The 17797-nt window shown below is 48.6% G+C and overlaps 9 protein-coding genes across 9 annotated transcripts in view; 2 read left to right on the top strand and 7 right to left on the bottom strand.

The window, feature by feature from the left end:
* apm1 (AP-1 adaptor complex mu subunit Apm1) overlaps positions 1 to 912 on the bottom strand; it is a gene marked incomplete at both ends in the record, with an annotated part of 1480 nt that extends 568 nt beyond the window's left edge. Inside the window, 3 exons of the mRNA XM_064898988.1 lie at positions 16 to 625; positions 692 to 820; positions 874 to 912. Coding sequence (XP_064754945.1) covers positions 16 to 625; positions 692 to 820; positions 874 to 912 — 778 coding nt within the window. The remainder of the gene's footprint in view (positions 1 to 15; positions 626 to 691; positions 821 to 873) is intronic.
* A 496-nt stretch (positions 913 to 1408) lies between these two features.
* LTR64_004642 (uncharacterized protein) lies at positions 1409 to 2155 on the bottom strand (the record flags this gene model as incomplete). The annotated part of the gene is made up of 3 exons (XM_064898987.1): positions 1409 to 1603; positions 1659 to 1894; positions 1951 to 2155. The coding sequence occupies 3 exons, from the start codon at positions 2153 to 2155 to the stop codon at positions 1409 to 1411; spliced, it is 636 nt and encodes a 211-aa protein (XP_064754944.1).
* Positions 2156 to 2742: 587 nt separating this feature from the next.
* Positions 2743 to 4788, bottom strand: SDH1_1 (succinate dehydrogenase flavoprotein subunit; the record flags this gene model as incomplete). Its single annotated transcript, XM_064898986.1, has 2 exons — positions 2743 to 4544; positions 4755 to 4788. 2 exons carry the CDS (start codon positions 4786 to 4788, stop codon positions 2743 to 2745), a joined length of 1836 nt encoding a protein of 611 aa, XP_064754943.1.
* Positions 4789 to 5255: 467 nt separating this feature from the next.
* LTR64_004640 (uncharacterized protein) lies at positions 5256 to 7052 on the bottom strand (the record flags this gene model as incomplete). Its single annotated transcript, XM_064898985.1, has 1 exon — positions 5256 to 7052. The coding sequence occupies one exon, from the start codon at positions 7050 to 7052 to the stop codon at positions 5256 to 5258; it is 1797 nt and encodes a 598-aa protein (XP_064754942.1).
* Positions 7053 to 8140: 1088 nt separating this feature from the next.
* Positions 8141 to 9937, bottom strand: LTR64_004639 (uncharacterized protein; the record flags this gene model as incomplete). The annotated part of the gene is made up of 3 exons (XM_064898984.1): positions 8141 to 9261; positions 9308 to 9626; positions 9674 to 9937. 3 exons carry the CDS (start codon positions 9935 to 9937, stop codon positions 8141 to 8143), a joined length of 1704 nt encoding a protein of 567 aa, XP_064754941.1.
* A 1094-nt stretch (positions 9938 to 11031) lies between these two features.
* On the bottom strand, positions 11032 to 12113 carry LTR64_004638 (uncharacterized protein; the record flags this gene model as incomplete). Its single annotated transcript, XM_064898983.1, has 2 exons — positions 11032 to 11972; positions 12026 to 12113. 2 exons carry the CDS (start codon positions 12111 to 12113, stop codon positions 11032 to 11034), a joined length of 1029 nt encoding a protein of 342 aa, XP_064754940.1.
* A 659-nt stretch (positions 12114 to 12772) lies between these two features.
* On the top strand, positions 12773 to 13883 carry LTR64_004637 (uncharacterized protein; the record flags this gene model as incomplete). Its single annotated transcript, XM_064898982.1, has 2 exons — positions 12773 to 13494; positions 13844 to 13883. 2 exons carry the CDS (start codon positions 12773 to 12775, stop codon positions 13881 to 13883), a joined length of 762 nt encoding a protein of 253 aa, XP_064754939.1.
* Positions 13884 to 14156: 273 nt separating this feature from the next.
* Positions 14157 to 15102, top strand: LTR64_004636 (uncharacterized protein; the record flags this gene model as incomplete). Its single annotated transcript, XM_064898981.1, has 3 exons — positions 14157 to 14328; positions 14432 to 14526; positions 14629 to 15102. The coding sequence occupies 3 exons, from the start codon at positions 14157 to 14159 to the stop codon at positions 15100 to 15102; spliced, it is 741 nt and encodes a 246-aa protein (XP_064754938.1).
* A 365-nt stretch (positions 15103 to 15467) lies between these two features.
* LTR64_004635 (uncharacterized protein) lies at positions 15468 to 17459 on the bottom strand (the record flags this gene model as incomplete). Its single annotated transcript, XM_064898980.1, has 2 exons — positions 15468 to 16088; positions 16134 to 17459. 2 exons carry the CDS (start codon positions 17457 to 17459, stop codon positions 15468 to 15470), a joined length of 1947 nt encoding a protein of 648 aa, XP_064754937.1.
* Between the last annotated feature and the right edge of the window lie 338 nt (positions 17460 to 17797).

Here is a 17797-nt window from a genome sequence, read left to right as displayed (position 1 = left end):
TGAGCTCGAACTCGCCGTCAGGTGGGATGAAGCTGATCGTGCGGTCATTCTCGAAGCGTGAAAGACGCACACACTGGTGAAACTTGACATCCTCCATTTCGACAGCTTTACCACGAGTTGCGCGACCTGTCGACTCGAACATGACTTTATCGTTGAGACCGAGGCGGAGTTCGGGCATCCCCGACAGGTAACACTTCATCTTGACCGCGCCCAGGATTTCAGAACGCAGAACATTACCAGTACTGCTGACCAGCAAATTCAAGCTTTCCACCACGTCAAGGAAGACTTCATTCTTTCTGTATCTGATACCCTCGCTACGCCACGACACCGCGTTTGTAACCGCTATTGGTGGTCTGGCTTGGACTTCCAGCTTATGTGATTCCTGAGTAATATATTCTTGCAAGATCTTGGTTTCTGTGGTTTGTGGATAACCAAAATCCATCATCTCATCGAGAAGTTCGTAGATGACAACAAAGTTGTCGCGTATCGACTCCTCTTCGAGTTCTTTGAAGTATTCTGTGAAGACTTCGACCACTTTGTGGAGGAAGAGGAGGATTTCTGCGGCATTCGTGTTCCGTTTCGTTATAGCGAGGAGGTAGAGGTTGTTATGTCGTATATAGAGATACTGCGGCTCGAGTCAGCCCCTATTTCAAGACTAATACGAGACGCAAAAGGCTGTGGCAGCACCTACATTGATGCCTTCGTCAGAAAAGCATGGCGGAACAGCAGACGACTCTTCTTCGGCTTCTGAAAGTAGTATAGGGAACTTCTCGACTGCTGACATAGGTATGTCTCCTCTGTAGTTCCGGGCGAGCAGGGTCTGGCGCATTGTGAGTCAATCGCCCAGACTCTACACATCCCCATTTCACTCACCTTGCCCTTCAGGTCGAGGAAGAAGAGTGCGGATGCCATATCGGAGATTCAAGAACTTTCAGAGCAGGTATATCAGGGTTTGTGCTTAGAGACAGAACATCGACGACGAGCAGAAACCAGCTGCCTAGTACTCTTAATGCTATCCCACCACCAGTATCGACATCGATAATCCGCTCATGCCGTTTGTCTCAAACAGGAAAGGTGCAATTGCGGAGAACGAGGGCCGCAGTTTCCTCCTCTATTAAGAAAAGTCGCCCAAGCACAAGACATTCCTTCCTTTACAATTACACCGCGTCCTACAAGACAGTGCAATGCAACATTTTACAACAGGGATTCTCTCTGTCAACTCAATTGTTTGACCTTGCGATTTTGGACGCGAAGAAGGAAAAAATTACATTTAGGGCTCCATAAGAACTGGTCGCGCATTTCTCTGTTGCGTGAGCGGTGTCAGAGGAGCTGTACATCTACGAATTTGTAGAGCTTCTATATAGTGGGTGTATGGTACAGGAGAATGGATTTCTATACAGTGACCTGGTCATGAAGCATTGAGCTGTGGTTGTGCAGGTGTGGTTCCAACCATGTCGCTTCTCAACCCGATGGGCTGTAATATCCTTTCTCTTACTATTCGGTTGGCGACCTGATTGCCTTGTTCCAATGACAATGCTCCAATGATCGCAAAAAGTGCTTGTGTATAAACCATGTCGGAGCCCGAAGCTGGTAGATTGTCAACCTGCAGTATCTGATTAGTGTCTCTGCTTGTTATCCGCATATAGTCTTGCACTTACATCTTTTGGCTGCCATCGCACAACTTCTGGTAACCCATATCGCGAAGCAACACCACTCATCTGCTTGTGATGCATGTAAAATTCTTTCGCACCACCATTGAGTACCCCCACGTTCGCAGTTGCAGGATGATGGAATGCCAGTCTTCCAAAAGGATCCACGTTGTTATTAACCTGGTTCGTGACATCGGCAGCTGTAAGTACTGCCAACGAGGTTTGTAGCTCGAGTATTTGACGTCCTGTAAGGAAGTATCAGCATTATTATCCTGTCTCTTTTATAGTGAATGATTCCTACCCAAAAATGACAAACGATCATTAAACCCTCTTCTCCCGTGATCGAAACTTTTGTGTGTAATAGCCAACCACTTTGTCTCGTCGCTCAGCATCTTGGGCCCCGTCCTGCCTAGAAATCTTGTGTACATAGCATCGAGGTTTGTTGGATCCGAATTGACTGTGAACAGTTTCTGCCGTTGAGGTCGCGTGCGTACAGGGGCTTTCATCGCAGGAGGTGTTTGCGCCCATCTTCCAGAAGGCTGAGCAGGTGGTGTCGCAGTTGTCTGTGGGCTCGAGTCATCTTGCTGAGATGTGTCTGTTGTCTGCCATCGTCTCTGATGTGCTGGTATCGATCGTTTTGACCTAGAGCATTGACACGCTGGTCGGTCGAGGCTTGACTTCAGCGACCGAAGGAGGGACCGAGAAGGTGCTTGCATCGATGCGGACATAGCGAGGGCAAGAGATGATGAAGGACAAGAGCGCTGTATTACTTGGTCTTGTCCTTGTGCTTGAAGGCTCGCAATCTGAAAGTCCAGCACGAGGAGCATACATTCTCACCTAAAAGCAAGTTTGCCGAGGATGGATCATGAGTAATTTAGATCATCACTGCTCAAGGGCAACGGGGTCAACACCCAATCTATGGAAACTCTTCATAGTATTTGAAAGATCAGGATGAGGCTCAAGCGAAACGTACCACTATTTGAGTCGTGATGAAAATGTCCTCGCTTTCAAAACTAGCTTGCGCCTCAGAATGCGCCTGCTGAAATCACGCCGAAGTCACCTAGCATTTTCAACAAGACCCCTTTTCCTTCGATCAATACGTTCTTAGCTTTGGTGGTACAGATGGACACTCCTGCTCGTCCAACGTCGCAAAATTGACCTGGCGATATCCAATTGGTATATCCTGTCCAACTTCCTTTTGCCAGCTGATAGTATGTTTCATGAACTCCTTGTCCACCCTCTCCGTAAAGTCTTCTCGAGCATGGCTACCACGACTTTCTTTGCGAACGAGTGCACTTTTCGCTGTCTGCGCGGCACACGTCAATAGGTTCCTCATTTCCAGTGTCTCGACAAGGTCCGAGTTCCATATCAGACTCTTGTCCTTGACACAAACGTCGTTGTTGAAAGCCTCTTCGACCTCATTTATACGCTTCAATCCAGTACTCAAACTCTCCTCGTTTCTGAACACAGCCACGTCAGTTTGCATGGCTTTTTGCATGTCACTCCGCAGGTCAGCTGTCAGCCTCGTTCCATCGCTATTCCTGAACCTTTCAATGTCTTGAAATCCTTCGATACCCATCTCGTTGGTGATCTCGGAACCGTTTCTGAGAAATGGCATTCCAGTTTCGTTGTTTTCGGCAATGTGTCCAGCTGCTGCTCGTCCAAATACAACAATATCCAACAAACTATTTGCCCCCAGCCGATTCGCACCGTGCACACTGACACAAGCAACTTCACCCGCCGCATATAGTCCGTTCACTATCTTCTCCTTCCCAGTATTAGGGTCAACATCAATGACTTGTCCTTTCCAGTTCGTTGGTACTCCTCCCATGCAGTAATGCACGGTCGGTATAACAGGTATCGGCTGCCTGGTTACATCCACTCCAGAAAATATACTAGCTGTTTCTGCGATACCAGGTAATCGTTCGTGTAATGTTTCCTTCGGTAGGTGTGATAATTGCAGATATATGTGGTCTTTATTCGGCCCACAACCTCTTCCTTCTCGGATCTCCATATTCATGGCTCTGCTGACCACGTCTCGACTTGCCAGGTCTTTCGCAGTTGGCGCGTACCGCTCCATAAATCGCTCACCCTCTCCATTCAGTAAGTACCCACCTTCACCTCTTGCTCCCTCTGATATCAGCACACCCGCGCCGTAAATTCCAGAAGGATGAAACTGTATGAACTCCAGATCTTGTAACGGCAAGCCAGCACGACTCGCCATAGCCAACCCATCACCAGTACTTGTATGTGCCGAAGTAGCAGAGAAATAGGCACGTCCATACCCACCAGTAGCCAGCACTGTGTTCCTCGCAAAGAGTCGATGCAATGTCCCACTTTCCATATCCAGCGCCGTGACACCAATACACGTAGGTGTGGGAGTGGATTTGTCCATGATCAGATCCAGCGCAAACCACTCAATCATGAAATTGCAATCGTGTTTTAAGGCTTGTCCATACAACGTATGCAGCATACTATGCCCAGTTCTGTCTGCCACACATGCCGTTCGGTGTGCTTGCCCTCCTTGTCCAAATTCGAGACTTTGTCCCCCTAGCGGTCTCTGATAGATCGTCCCTTCCGACGTTCGAGAAAATGGCATGCCGTACTCCTCGAGTTCCCGCACTGCACGAGGCGCTTCGCGACACATATAGTGGATTGCATCTTGGTCCCCGAGCCAGTCGCTGCCTTTGACTGTATCGTACATGTGCCACCGCCAGTCGTCATCGTGCATGTTGCCTAGCGCAGCATTGATGCCGCCTTGAGCTGCAACAGTATGTGATCGTGTTGGAAAGAGTTTCGTAATCACGGCTGTGTTGAGATTGGCCTCGGCAAGACCGACGGCAGCCCGAAGGCCAGCACCTCCAGCACCGAGCACAATGGCATCGTATGTGTGATCTATCACTGTGAAGGGTTTACTCGACGTTGTCAATGACGGTATAGAGGTTGGATTTGCGTGTCGACGAGCTGCATGAGATAAAGGTCTAATGAATCGGTGTTGACATATTCGTTCGTGCTGATTGGTGGATCTCTGAAGTCTCAATCTGAAAGAACGACAAGCTGAGAAGACCTGTGCACTCGTATGGTTGAGGCTGTTGCTAGTCATACTTAGCTGTCCACTCTTCGCGGCAAATGGCCTCATCTTTGCATCGAATGGTTCAAGCGACCAAACATCGTCTTTGCAGCAATCTAAAAAGTGACAAGAGAAGAGGCAATGAAGGTTTCGCTCAAATGAGTGGAAGTCCGAGAGGTGGAAAAAGTTTCGAGACGCTAGAGTTCGATCCCCGCACGTTCGATATGGGCGCTGTGCTCCACTGTGGCCATTGCCTCGGGCAAGACCTGCAGGGAACACCTGGGATTTTGTATAGGCGGTTTTCAGGCATGCTCTTCATCAAATGACCACTGGACACACAGCCCATGGTTCGTCCTTCAAGTCGATGAAAATCAATGCGGAGTGCATGTTCTCGATGCAGAATTTATGTCGTTCAGGCTTCCCGCGATGTAGTGAATCATCCTTAACACATGTTATGAACTCGCACGGCTGATTTCCACATTGCCAGTGCGACCATCCAGTGTGGTACTCCTCAGCTGTGTGTTATTGAGCTATCGTCACATCCTGGGCATTGGCAAGAAGAACGAAGAGAGTGTAATCCTATGATAATCGCCAGTGTTTTCGTCTAGAAAAGCCGCCATGCCTCGAGCGAAGACAACATTGGGCAATTCAAGTCCTGCAGCCTTCTGCTGGGTTGGACTCAATGGGCGATCTGGTTCTTCCGATATTCTGACAGGCATTCTTGCCCAGACTTCTTGAAACTTTCCGCCTCTGTGTGGGTCGTAAGGGCTGCGAATAAAGTATATTTTCACCAGTCCGCTGTGCCAGAATTGCTGGTCTTCCCATATTCGGACTCTTGCTTCTTCGGGCACGTCTTCTTGTCTTGTGACTATTCTTCCTTCTTCTTCCAGCTCGATTAGACTTTGCAGTACACTGCTACCAGTACTTGCCCTCATGTCGCCTTCGACGTGGTCATCTCGTCTGAGCAGGCTCAAGGCTTCACGCCTGGTTTGCGGATCTCTACACCTTCCTACCACAAAGGCCAAGGTGTGAATGATACCAGTATCAATGCCGAATGAGACTTTTTGACGACGCTTGAGAGTGAATGTCTTACTCACATGCTCGTATATACGCACTATCTCTTTGAACTTGTGTATGTGCTTGTCGTAGATACATTCTTGCACCGAACCCAGAGTGTCGAAAAGAATCTTTGTGACCAGTCCTGCTGCTTTAAGTAACATTTTTGAAACACCGAGGTTTGGATGTTCCTTGTAAGCTTCGGACGGAACCGTCTCAAGGAGGTCGTGCCATTGAGTGAGGAGTGACTCAACCAGATCTTTCTTGTCACAATAAATTCCAGTTACCTCATCGATACTGGTAGTATTGACTACTGACCAGGCAGCAATCATATCCAGACTGTTTCGAGCCTCTAGCAGGGTAGTAAACTTCGAAGGTAGATTCGGCACTTCAGTCCGAGGTATGTTTTCAGCCTGTTTAGCGTCAACGTGTAGAGCAAATGCAGACGGTAAGTCCACAAGAAAACAGTATCTTGTGCCTAGTCTTTCCACAATAGGCTTGAGGTAGTCCTGCAGTAGAGTTGTCTCACTCGACGTCAGCGTTAGTGTGCCATCAGCAATTTGCTGTTCGAGGTCGTTGATCAGGTTAGCGCTTGTTCGTAGCATCTGAAAGGCAACAGGATTGCTTTGTAGATTTTGCAGGCAGACCATAATGATACAAGACATCAGCGCCACAGTGTGAGATATTTGTCCCTGGTTCGCAGCAATAGCGGCCTTCGAGCATTGTTGCCACAGCAGTTGTTGCAGCTGGTTCTCCTTGTCCGCATCCTCATTGGTCTCGAGCGACTCGTGCAAAGCTCCGAGCGCAGTCACGCTGTGGAAAATGGATTGATGAGCCGCAGATGCCTGTGGCACGAGAACGTTCCAAAACGACACATCACGATAACCAGACCATTCTTGGGCTGTGCGTTTGAGAAAGAACAGAAAACTACGTCTCTCCTCGGGTGTGCCTCCAGGCAACCACGTCAATGCTGAGGAAAGAATGCGAACGTCCTGCGTTCTGTCGTCTGCCATACGACTGAGCTGCTGATCTTCAGACTCGAATTCACTGTCTTTCAGCTCGCCCATACCGAATTTCGAAGGCGCGGATTGATCACTAGCAGCAACCTTGCCATTCCTTCGAATGGTTCGAGGAGGTGGCGCCGATTTTCTTCTCTGCCTCTGCTGAATGGACAAATGCTGGACATGGGCTCTAATGCGTGCTGTCTCGGCTTTCGAACTTCGCGACAGATGTGCGGATGTGCTGTCTTTATTGACCCATAGCAGATCGCTATTCATTGGTGCATTGGTTGTAGCTACTGGGCAGCTACCGATTTTGTTAGTTGAACGCTCGGCTGGTCGTTAAAAGATGGAGTTTTTCTTCAGTCCAAACAATGTGCGAAGCATTACGGATTATCGCCTGCGAGATCCCTGTGTGCAACGTCGATGGTTAGTACTGCAAGACCATGAGGAAAACTGATCTACAGGAATTCAGCGTTGATTCTGGAAATTCCGTCGCCGGGCCGTCCTTGCAAGAAGGAGGAGGTGTGGATAGAGGTATTGAGGTTCTAGAACGTGACTCCTCCAGGCAGAACCTTCAAGGCACCGATGCTTTGGTCAGCCAGCTTCGGGGCAAGGCAATTCAGCCAATAGTCATAAGATCGCTTGGTGAGGACAATCGCTTGTTCTCCGTTAAGCTGACTGGCCGTTGCAGGAGACACTGGCATGCTGGCAAGTGCCTCAATAGGCTAGCCTATACTACTGCCAGTATTGAGAATTATTGCACGTGCCGTGCTTATGGTACAGAGTCTCCAGAATGCCGCGTTGCAGTCAAAGCTAGTAGGGATCCCAGGTCGGAATCTTAACGTTCATCCCCAATAATTCCTTCCTTCGAAATTCTCGAAGATTTGTGTATGGCTTGTGACCTTCCGCACTGTGCTCTTGCCATGACTTAGAACCTCAAAAGGCCAAGTCTTGTTGATACTCGAATCTACACAACCGCAATATGGAACGTGAGACAGCGCAATCTGTTCGATCTCTATACGTACCCAATGTATCGTTCTTTCATGTTGCTAAGGTTTGAATGAGCTCAAGCACGATATCCACGTTAATCCTCGACTCGGATGTTTGGGGGCTAGGCTGGTATGCGCTTCAGTAACTTTACCAATTGTTAGCTATAGTATTCTGTGTTCCTATTTATATGCCCGGGCTACCGCTAATGCGGCTTCGCAGGAGCAATCTGTATCATACCGAGCGACACCATGTCGCTGTAGATCGTTACACGCTGAAGACCGTCGCACCACACGATCGACTGATGAGGACGGACAGAGATGACCGTAGGGCAGTAACTCCAGGTGCTCCCAACTTGTTTCATGGGCATCAGCTAATCACATACATTGAAGCCTCCACATACGATGCAAGGTCACACCAGCTGCGAGCCCACCAAGGACAATAGCCAATAGACTCGAGCGACTTAACCATGCCTCTTCCATTACACGCGGTACAGTCTGAGAGCCGCTTTTGCTCACCTCAGAGTTGAAAGCTGACTTTGCCGAGCCGGTGGCATCGAAATCCTGCCACTTGATCTCTTCCAACAGACGCTGGTAGTCGATAGCTGTTCCCGGCCAGTTGTTCACGATTATACCGTCGTGTCGTTTCCACCAACTACTGCAGGCAGGATCAGAAAAGCTTGTGTTCTGAAGCCTATCTTGCAGCTTCTCCCAATGACGCTCTGTTACTTCCTTCTTCGGCCATACAGCCAATGTGCCATTGCCGGCGTTCCTGCGCACTGTAAACACTCTGTTGATCATAGCTGCAAGACATCGTGCTTGAGCCTCTATTACCAAGATCAACGAGTTGTGACTAAGATTTGTATTCGGCCCATAAAGCATGCCAAAATTCGGAATTTCAGGTATGGCAATGCCTTTGAGTGCCTTTGCAACACCATTAGGCCATATTTGATCGAGCGTCTGACCTTCGCGGCCAACGATGTGCAAGTCACCTAAGAAGTTGAATGTGTCGAAGCCCGTTGCAAGAATCAGAACGTCGATATCTCTTACTTCGTCAATACCCTGAAACTTGATACCATTTTTGGTAAGCTTTTCGATTTCTGATGTCTCTAGATCGACGTTCGGTCGCTTCAAAGTCGGGTAGTAGTCATTGGTTATTACCGTGCGTTTGCAACCGGGATTGTACCGCGGCTTGACCTTCTCTTGTAAGTCGGGACGATCACTCAGCTGTTTCTCCAGAAGTCCGTTGTTCATCTGTCGCATCAGGTCCGCATATTTCGAATCAGCTTGTGTAACCGCTTGGTGGAAAAGCTCTCGGAAGTTCATGTTCTCTGCCCTTATTCTTTTCCTCACAAGAGGCACGTTTGCTCTCAACCATCGCTGCCATGGGGAAAGCTCGTTGTCGTGTCGTGGGATAACGAAGCCAGGATTTCGTTGGCATACAGTAAGGTGCTTTGTGATTGGCGCTATTTCTGGGACTACTTGAGCACTTGTCGCACCTGCCAGGATTGAGCAACGATCATGGGATATCTTGGATCAACTCACCTGTGCCAACGATTGCCACCTTCTTACCAGTTAAGTCCAAGCCTCTATCCCAGCGTGCAGTATGCATGACTCTGCCTTCAAAACCCGCCAAACCAGGTATGTCGAACCCCTTTGGCTTGCATAATTGTCCGATCGCGGAAATCACATAGTCACTCACAACTTCGTACGAAGTGCTATATTCAGAGTCCTTACCACCATCGATAGTAACAGTCGTATACCACTTGAGCTGGTCGTCGTTCCACTCCATTTTGCGAACAGAACTATTGAAGCGGGCATGCTGATATAGTTTGTATTCTTGAGCCACGTCTGTCAGATAGGTCTGGTCGAAGTCAGTTGTCTGATACCCATTCTGTGCTAAGATATTACCAGTATCTCCTCCTGACCAGGCAACGTCCTTGTGAAATCGAATTTTTGAGCGAAAGAGTAGGAGTACAATGAGCTGAAAACATCGCATGCCGCGCCAGGATAGACATTGTCTCGCCAAGTACCTCCGAAGCCGCCACTCTTCTCAATGATCACAATTTCTCGGATGCTATATCGCGTGATGAGCTCAATGGCCATGGCCATACCACTAATACCTCCGCCGATTATCAAAACCCTGGTGTTTGTGAAAGCCGGTGGTTTGGCCATGGCACCAGGCTTCGGAACTGTAGTGGAGGCTGGTAAGACTTGTAAGACAGCCTTGCGAACAGTATCCTAACGAAGATGTTCGCTTTCCTCGGCGCCGCTTGTTGAAGGACGAATATACTGATCTTATCCTGTTCTATGAAACTGTCGTGCCAGACTCGAATAACACTCCGCGACTCAGGTGTTGTAGTGAACTCGAATAAATATACAGTCCTACCGGTATTCCGGAATCTGGCAGCGAAGTTCTGTCAAAGGTGTAGTAGAACAGAATACTGAGCCAGCCTAGATGTCAGGATACTACCGCATTAGGAAAGATGTCAGTAGTTGGGTGCAACTCGTGACAAGAGCTGATGCTGTCCCATGGTTTGAATCCTGTCAACTGGGATTGTCCAATTGCTGAAGGACGCTTACGTGCATCGCCTTGAGTGACTGACATAGATCCTGCGATTCGTCCGTGTCACGAAGACAGAACACATGGTTATTAGCCAGCCACATCCTCTGCGACTCTGCTAGAAGAGCTGTAAATCGTACCCTTTCGAGACGGAATACGCAACGTCGATTCGCTGGCTATCCAACTTGCAGACCGAGGGGCACCCCGCAAGACCAGCTACTGAGGTCTCGATCTTACGACAGCCAACGAGCATCGATCAGGCTGAAGCTCGAGCTGCGTTTCAGACTTCAGCTGATACGCCGTTGCGCACAGGGCAGGAATGAGGGGTCCTGGAGGCAGAAAAGCAGAAGGACAGCTACTACTGGATCCGTATAAGTGGAGAATGCCGGGCAGATTGTCTTTCGGGCCGGTACCTCCTTCCTCGACAACGCTGCATAGTAGTCCCAGCATGCAACATTGATGCTTTTGCTGCTAAGAGCGAGAGAAGGCGTCGACGAGGATCATCGACAGCGTATGCAACTGTTGTGGCTTCATCGTTAAACTTGCGATTGTATATCACTTCACGGGTAGTTCTACCGACACCTAACCGAATCCCTTTTTTTTATCTATCTCGATCTCCAGAAACGCCTCTCCATTCCATACGCGCCATGCCTGTGTGTTTCATCTCTCCATATAAACACTAGTCACCACTACCTGAATTGGATACTTAGGACCTCCTCTGTTTCTTATTAGGTCGAGCATCATTATCGTCCGTGTTGTCAAAACCTGCAAATTCGACCAGATCAGGAGCATCGTCGTCTGCCTCATCATCTTCGAGTTCCGATATGTCATCGTCGCCATCGTCTGTATGCGCCTGAATGAAGTAATCCACGCAATTCGGCCACATGTCCTCGGCTAATACCTGCGCGATGTCGCCGCCGGCTGGATAAATCTCCACCTCCAGCAGACCGTCAGCTTCGACATTCTCGTTTTGGTCCTCGTCCTCTTCCGCATTTATTGCTTCGGCTTTTTTCTTACTTGTGGCTTTTTCTCCCTCCTTATTGGGCATTACAACCCCTCGATATCCAAACCACTCGAGGAAACTGCGACTCGCGTTCTGATCCTCGCCGTTGGTTGCCTTGTCTTCCTCCTTTTCCAGTTCTGATCGCAACTTCTCATGCTGCCACAGTCCTTCTCGCTCTTTCTGCTCAATATCACCATCTTCTACCAACGCTCTCTCGGCCTGATACAATTGCTCCGCCAAATCTAGCATTTTGTTCAGTTCCTTCTTCTTGCCAGCCTTTGTCCACTTAAAGTTGACCGGTTTTGAAACATAGCCACCACCCTCTGGCAGATCGTCTCTTGACACAAACTCAAAGTCTTTCGTCACAGTCGTGTCCTCGAAAAGCTTGGTTTCTTGCTTAGATGTGTCGAACTCGAACGTGAAGCGCAAGCTCCGGGGTTCACCTTCTGTCTCTGATGTGATCTGATATCGCGAGACAGTGAAGTTCTTGATCGAGTTAAGTACCTGCTCATCAATGTCCTCGTATGTTTCTTGAATTTCTTGCGGACCTGCGATGAAGACCGTTGGCCAGAAGCTAGGTAGTTTGGCTAAATGTTTGCTCCGTTTCTCGTACAGCGCTTTGTGTGCGTACTCTTTCCGGCGCACTGAACGAACATATTAGCTGGTCACCCTCGTAAGCTATCGCTGGACCACGTACTCGCATCGAGCTCGACTGCCGCAAAGTCCTTCTCAAGTTCTGCTAAGCCTGAGAGGGCAGTCTGAATAGATGGATCGGTCATATCCATTGTGTCGCGGGTGGCCTACGCCAGGAATTTACAGTGCGTAATTGTGCAGGATGGTAAAGATATGGGTTAACAATACGACTTTTACTTCTCTAAATTGCTATTATGCGACGGCACTGGAATAAAATATTTGGAGAATCAATCAATAAATTCTGGTATGATGTCGATTCATGCCTGAGGCAATCGCAACGGAGACTGGTTTCTCCCGATTGAGGTGGAATTAATCTGAGCGAACTCTTTCATGAAACCTATCTAATTCTGATTACGCAAAAGCAGCATATTGTGAAGCTTCTTGCCTGAAGCCGTACATGTCAAGACTACATGGTACTGACGTGCTCAACCATCATCAGTGAACGAGGACCAATGATCGAACTCGCGTACGTGTACGCTTCTATTCATGATGACCGCCCTTCGACAAGCATAGAACTCCCGACAGTGACCGCGACAAAGCGCACTGGTGTTAATGTTCTTATCAGTCGCCTGAAAAGTATATATCTCGTTGTTATTCTAGGTAATTGACGACCTCTAACATCTGCTGACTTCATGTGAATGACGTCGAATGGTAAAGACCAACACCGAGATCTTGAGCTTCTTAACATAACCGTCCTACCACATACCTAGGGCATAGCACAATTCGATCCCAACACAGCACACAACAAACCATGGCCAAACTAACAGACTACCGCCTCCTCTCCTTCGACTGCTACGGCACCCTCGTAGACTGGGAAACCGGCATCCTCACTAACCTCCAGCCTCTCCTCTCCCGCGCCCCCTCTTCAGCCAGCCTGCCCAAGTCCAAGATCCTCGAAATCTACCACACCCTCGAAAAGACCCAACAAACCAAAACCCCAGATATGCCATACTCCCAACTCCTTACCACAATCTACCCGCAATTCGCATCTGAAATCGGCATCAAAGACCCCCCAACCGCCCAAGAAAGCCAGACATTTGGTCACTCAATCGGAACCTGGCCCGCCTTCCCAGACACCGTTGACGCCCTCCGCCGCCTCTCAAAGCACTATAAACTCGTTATCCTCTCCAACGTCGACAGGCAGAGCTTCCGCGCCAGCAATGCGGGCTCTTTAGGCGGTGTGCAGTTTGACAAGATCATTACGGCTCAGGATGTCGGATCTTATAAGCCCGACTTACGGAATTTCGAATACATGCTGAAGAGCGTAAAGGAGGAATTTGGAGTTGAGAAGGGAGAGGTGTTGCAGACGGCGCAGAGTCAGTTTCATGATCATCATCCGGCGAGGGAGATGGGGATTAAGAGTGTGTGGATCGAGAGAGGGGGGACGATGGGGAACGATGAAGAGGAAGTGTATGATTGGAAGTTTGAGACGTTGGGTGATATGGCGGATGCTGTGGAAAGGGAATTTGAGGGGTGATCGAGGTGATGGTGGTATGTGGAGGAATAGGACATTTCATGTGTAGCGTGGTTGGAAGTCACATTTTGTATCCATCCAGGTATTCAGGAAATGATATAGAGCTTCACTTACTCCTCTTGGTTCTCGCTATGTCTCCAACCACCGTGCTCATTTCAGCGACGCGACTTTGAGTAGCCTGAACGATGGCCGTCCAGCTCGTTCTGTATGTACTGTATCAGAATTCCTATCACTGAGCCGGCTCAATCACTAGTAGACTTTTTTGCCCTGACTCGGGCAGGCATGTACGCCAGCTGACTTTTCCAGCACAGCAGAACTTGATTCTGACTCTATCACAGTATTGATCAGTAATGTTACGGCCAAATCTGTCAAACCACCGATCACATGATATAACAATGGTGCATCGGATATTACACAACCTTATAACTCAAAGGTCGTGTTTCTGTTCCGATTGTCGAGCACCTGAAAGTGTTGGCACTGCAGAATCTCCGCATGGAGATTCTCCCGCTCCTTTTCGGAACCAGCACTATAGAATTGCGGAGAGTCTATCTGGATAGATGGAGCAGACAACCATAATACGATGGCTTGAAATTGTGATCGAGACAGCAACTATTGCTGTCAAAAACTACCATATGATAGTACCTCGTTGTCACAGCCCACAATGCCGCTCAAAGTCCACCACCACGTCTCTTCGGAGATGGGCCTCTTCAGCGTTACGACACTGGTAGAGGGAACACAGGCTTGCATCCTCATCGACCCTCCGTTCCTGATACCAGACGCAGAGAGCGTGATTGAGTTCATCAAGTCGAAGACCAGCAAACCTCTCGTCGCCGGTTTTAATCACTCACCACCATCCGAATCATTGTTTCAGCGCTAATCCTATTCTCGAAGCTTTCACTACTGCCAAGCTCTATGTGCATGAGTATGTGCTTGCAGGTATAAATCGGGAATACGACGAGAAGGTGAAGTACTGGCCAAGCGTGTTCGGAAAGGAAAACGTGCCAAGTGATCCTTCGCCAAGGAAGCCAGAGGTATTCCGATATAGTTTCTTTCTTCTACCTGGCGATGAAACCAGCCCAGTGGGCCTGCTTGGACGAGTGCAGCGTGACAGTATTGATCATACACTGTTTTAGTTACCCACAGAACGAACCATTATCACTGGAGATGCTGTGTACGCTCGTTCTGTTCATGCTTGGGTCGAGGAAATCGAGACTTACGATGTCCTGCATGCATGGCGGCTTACTTTAAAGCTTATCGGCTCACTGAACCCCACAACCATTATTCCTGGTCATATTGAGCGAGGTTGGGAACCAGATGCAAAGAAAGACTTAGAATACATGCACAAATATCTGGATCTCTTCGAGCAGAAGATTGCTAAACCAGTCTTCGTGGAAGGCAAGAAGAAGCCAGAAGTGGATGATTTGTATCAAACGTTCAAAAAGGCTTTCCCGGATTGCGAAAAGAACCTAGATTTCTTCCTAGGAAAGATGAGTAATGCTTTCGGCGAAGGCGGTGAAATCTGGGAGGAGAACTGTCGACATCCCACCAAGGATAGATCAAAAGCAGTGCTGGAAGGCTTCATGCTGGAAATACCCAAGACACATTGAGTATTCGTTGTGTATATCCCCACTACTATCTCTCGCCACTCCGATTTCTAGCTTGCAATTTTCCTTCACCACCATGACGTGTCGTGAGGAACCGACCCAACCTCCTTGAGCAGCTTTTTCACTTGCACGTCTGCTGCACCACTTCAGCAAATAGTGAATTGGATCCCCTCGTGAGTGCTAAATGACTTGCCGTCATAGCATGGTAAAGATCACGAAAGTGGATAGCCCACTTTCATAGAAGACTTGGGTTGGCACAGTTGAACCAGAAACGTGTATTTTTCGGAGGAACCGCTCGTACACGCACAGCATCGCTGCATGGCACAGGATTTCCAGCTTTGAGATTTCGGCTGGAGTCTATATTCATCTCAAGCGCAATATCCGTGCCATATCACCTCTCGGTCGACGGACTTGGTATTTGGTGGAACACTTCTTGGTAAGGCATGCTGGTTAATGGCGAACGAGGGCGCAAACTGCGATTGCGGCGTTTCAGGCATGCCATATATTGGAGGAGTCATAGTCGCGTCATTGTGGTTCGCAATACTTGGGCTGTAAGTCTCGAACATAAGGCGTTCTTGATTTTGCTGCGATTGAGGTGTAGACACTCCATCAGTGTGAGATGTCGGCCTCCCTGAGAGGGAAGTTGATTGTGCTGGAGATGGTATCTGTATGTGTTGTGGTGGGGCTTTCAATCGTGATCTGTTGTCCGTGTCTTGAGGGCTTGATTGCGTGCTAGGACTATCTTGCATGAATGCATCGAGGGTTTGTGGTAAGTGGGCCAAGGGGTTGGATAGATGATGTAAGTTCTCGGAGACCTTGGCCATTAGCATTGGGACGTAACGGGATGCCCCGCCTCGTAGTCGCGATATTAGGTTCAATAGGTGGTTCAAGCAGTTTTGTGGTTGTTGTGCTTCACTGATAGTCTGCTCGATAGGCACGTAGGCAATCACATCGGATAGAGTGCAGGACATATCGAATAGTTTTTCGATCTGCATGAGGTTAGCTTTGTACAAGGATCACTTCAACGCACTCACTAGACCAACGCCGTGCACTTCCATAGCCTCGATATTCATGCTGTTGACATCTTGTATCAGGTCTTTTGCAATCTCTATTGGATATCTGAAAGACATCGCAAGATCAGAGCTACTAGAGCTAAGATAGCCGTTTGATATAGACAGCTGCCACACCATACACCTCAACCAATGCTGTGTAATTTTGACATCAGCGGCCTGGTTTTCTGTACATAGTAGTACTCGTGGTAGAGCATCAACGAGCTGATTCTGCAGCCTGGAAAGATAGGAAGGTGTGCACTCTGTTTTTGCTTTGTTCCAGAGTACCATAAACTCGTCATCAATCAGGCGAAACAGTGAGGCTAAATATAGAAAACCATGCAAGATCGGCGCGTCAGGTGAGTTCACATCAACTATCGGTAGCTCGATCGTGGCCAACATAGACAATGGTTTATGTCTGTGGAGGCAAAATGCACGCTCGGTGACAAGGACTAGCCAGTAGAAACGACGATTTCTCTTGTTCTCCTCGGGGTCACCAACCTTGTATGTTGCTTCTTCGTTCATGCCTAGCATATGAGCCAATGTTGTCGCTTCTCTGAGATGGTACCAAGCAGCATTGGCTTTCTCTAGACCGAAATAAGAGGCGAACATGAAGAACGAGGCCTGCACTGAAAGTAACGTAGGGTTGTCGATATAGTCGATACCCTTGCGCATTCTGTGCACTTCTCTCAAGAGCAAGTTAGCTAGACGATATCGAGAAGCTGCTGGATTCTCCTCATAGCTGGCTGGCATCGGCATACCCTTGAAAGACATGCCTGGCTGTACAAGGATAAACGAGCACAGAGAAAGTGCCAAGCAGTAGACCTCTGGTGGACCGTGGCGATACTCGGCAACCAGCCGGCTCAGGTATTGCCGGCTGAATATTGGCATGGTAGGATAAAGATGGTTAAAGAAGAAACTAATACAACTTTCAACAGTTGGTGTAGACAAGAGATCCAAGTTTCGAACATTGTCCGCTGGTGACATGGGTGGCGTGTTGAAATCGAAGGGATTGTCTTCAGCTTCATGGCTGTATGCCGTTGGTGTTGGTGCTAGTGCTGGCGCCGATGTTGAGCTCTGGATAGGTGAAGGAGGTGTTGGTGTTTCTGAAATCGATTTTGGTATCTGAGTATCACGTATTTCTGAAATGACCTTCGCTCTTGAACCTTTAGGACCCTTCTTCTGGGGAATTGCTAGGTAAGTACATTGCAGGTTCGCTGAGCCGCAATTCTTGCATGGCAGACCTCCAGAGCAACGGACTTTACGCCTATGACACGCATCGCAAGCCTTCTTGACTGGCGGCAAAGGCATCGTGGTCGTATGCTGATCGGCCTTTCGGATACGCTCATCTGGTCGGTATAATACTTATGCTGCTTCTCCAAAGGCTATACCAAGTGACTTGGACGATGAATTCCCCACAGATTGGAAAGATATCGGATTAAAGCCGTAGATCATCAAATCACCCATGATCAAAGACTGGCATTCTCTTTGACGACGAACGAGACTCGGCAAATGGCGAAGACTAGTGGATGTGAGCGGGAACAGAGGCGTGCAGCACATGGATGAGAGGCTTGAAAACAGTTCGTGCCAATTGCCAATGTGGAAGGTCCAACCAAGCGGCTTGAAGATGCTTTGCGGGCCAGCTGGCT

This window comes from Lithohypha guttulata (genome assembly GCF_036872675.1).
Source record: "Lithohypha guttulata strain CCFEE 5908 chromosome Unknown scaffold_3, whole genome shotgun sequence".
NCBI lineage: Eukaryota > Fungi > Ascomycota > Eurotiomycetes > Chaetothyriales > Trichomeriaceae > Lithohypha > Lithohypha guttulata.
This window is presented reverse-complemented; position numbering and strand designations above follow the sequence as displayed.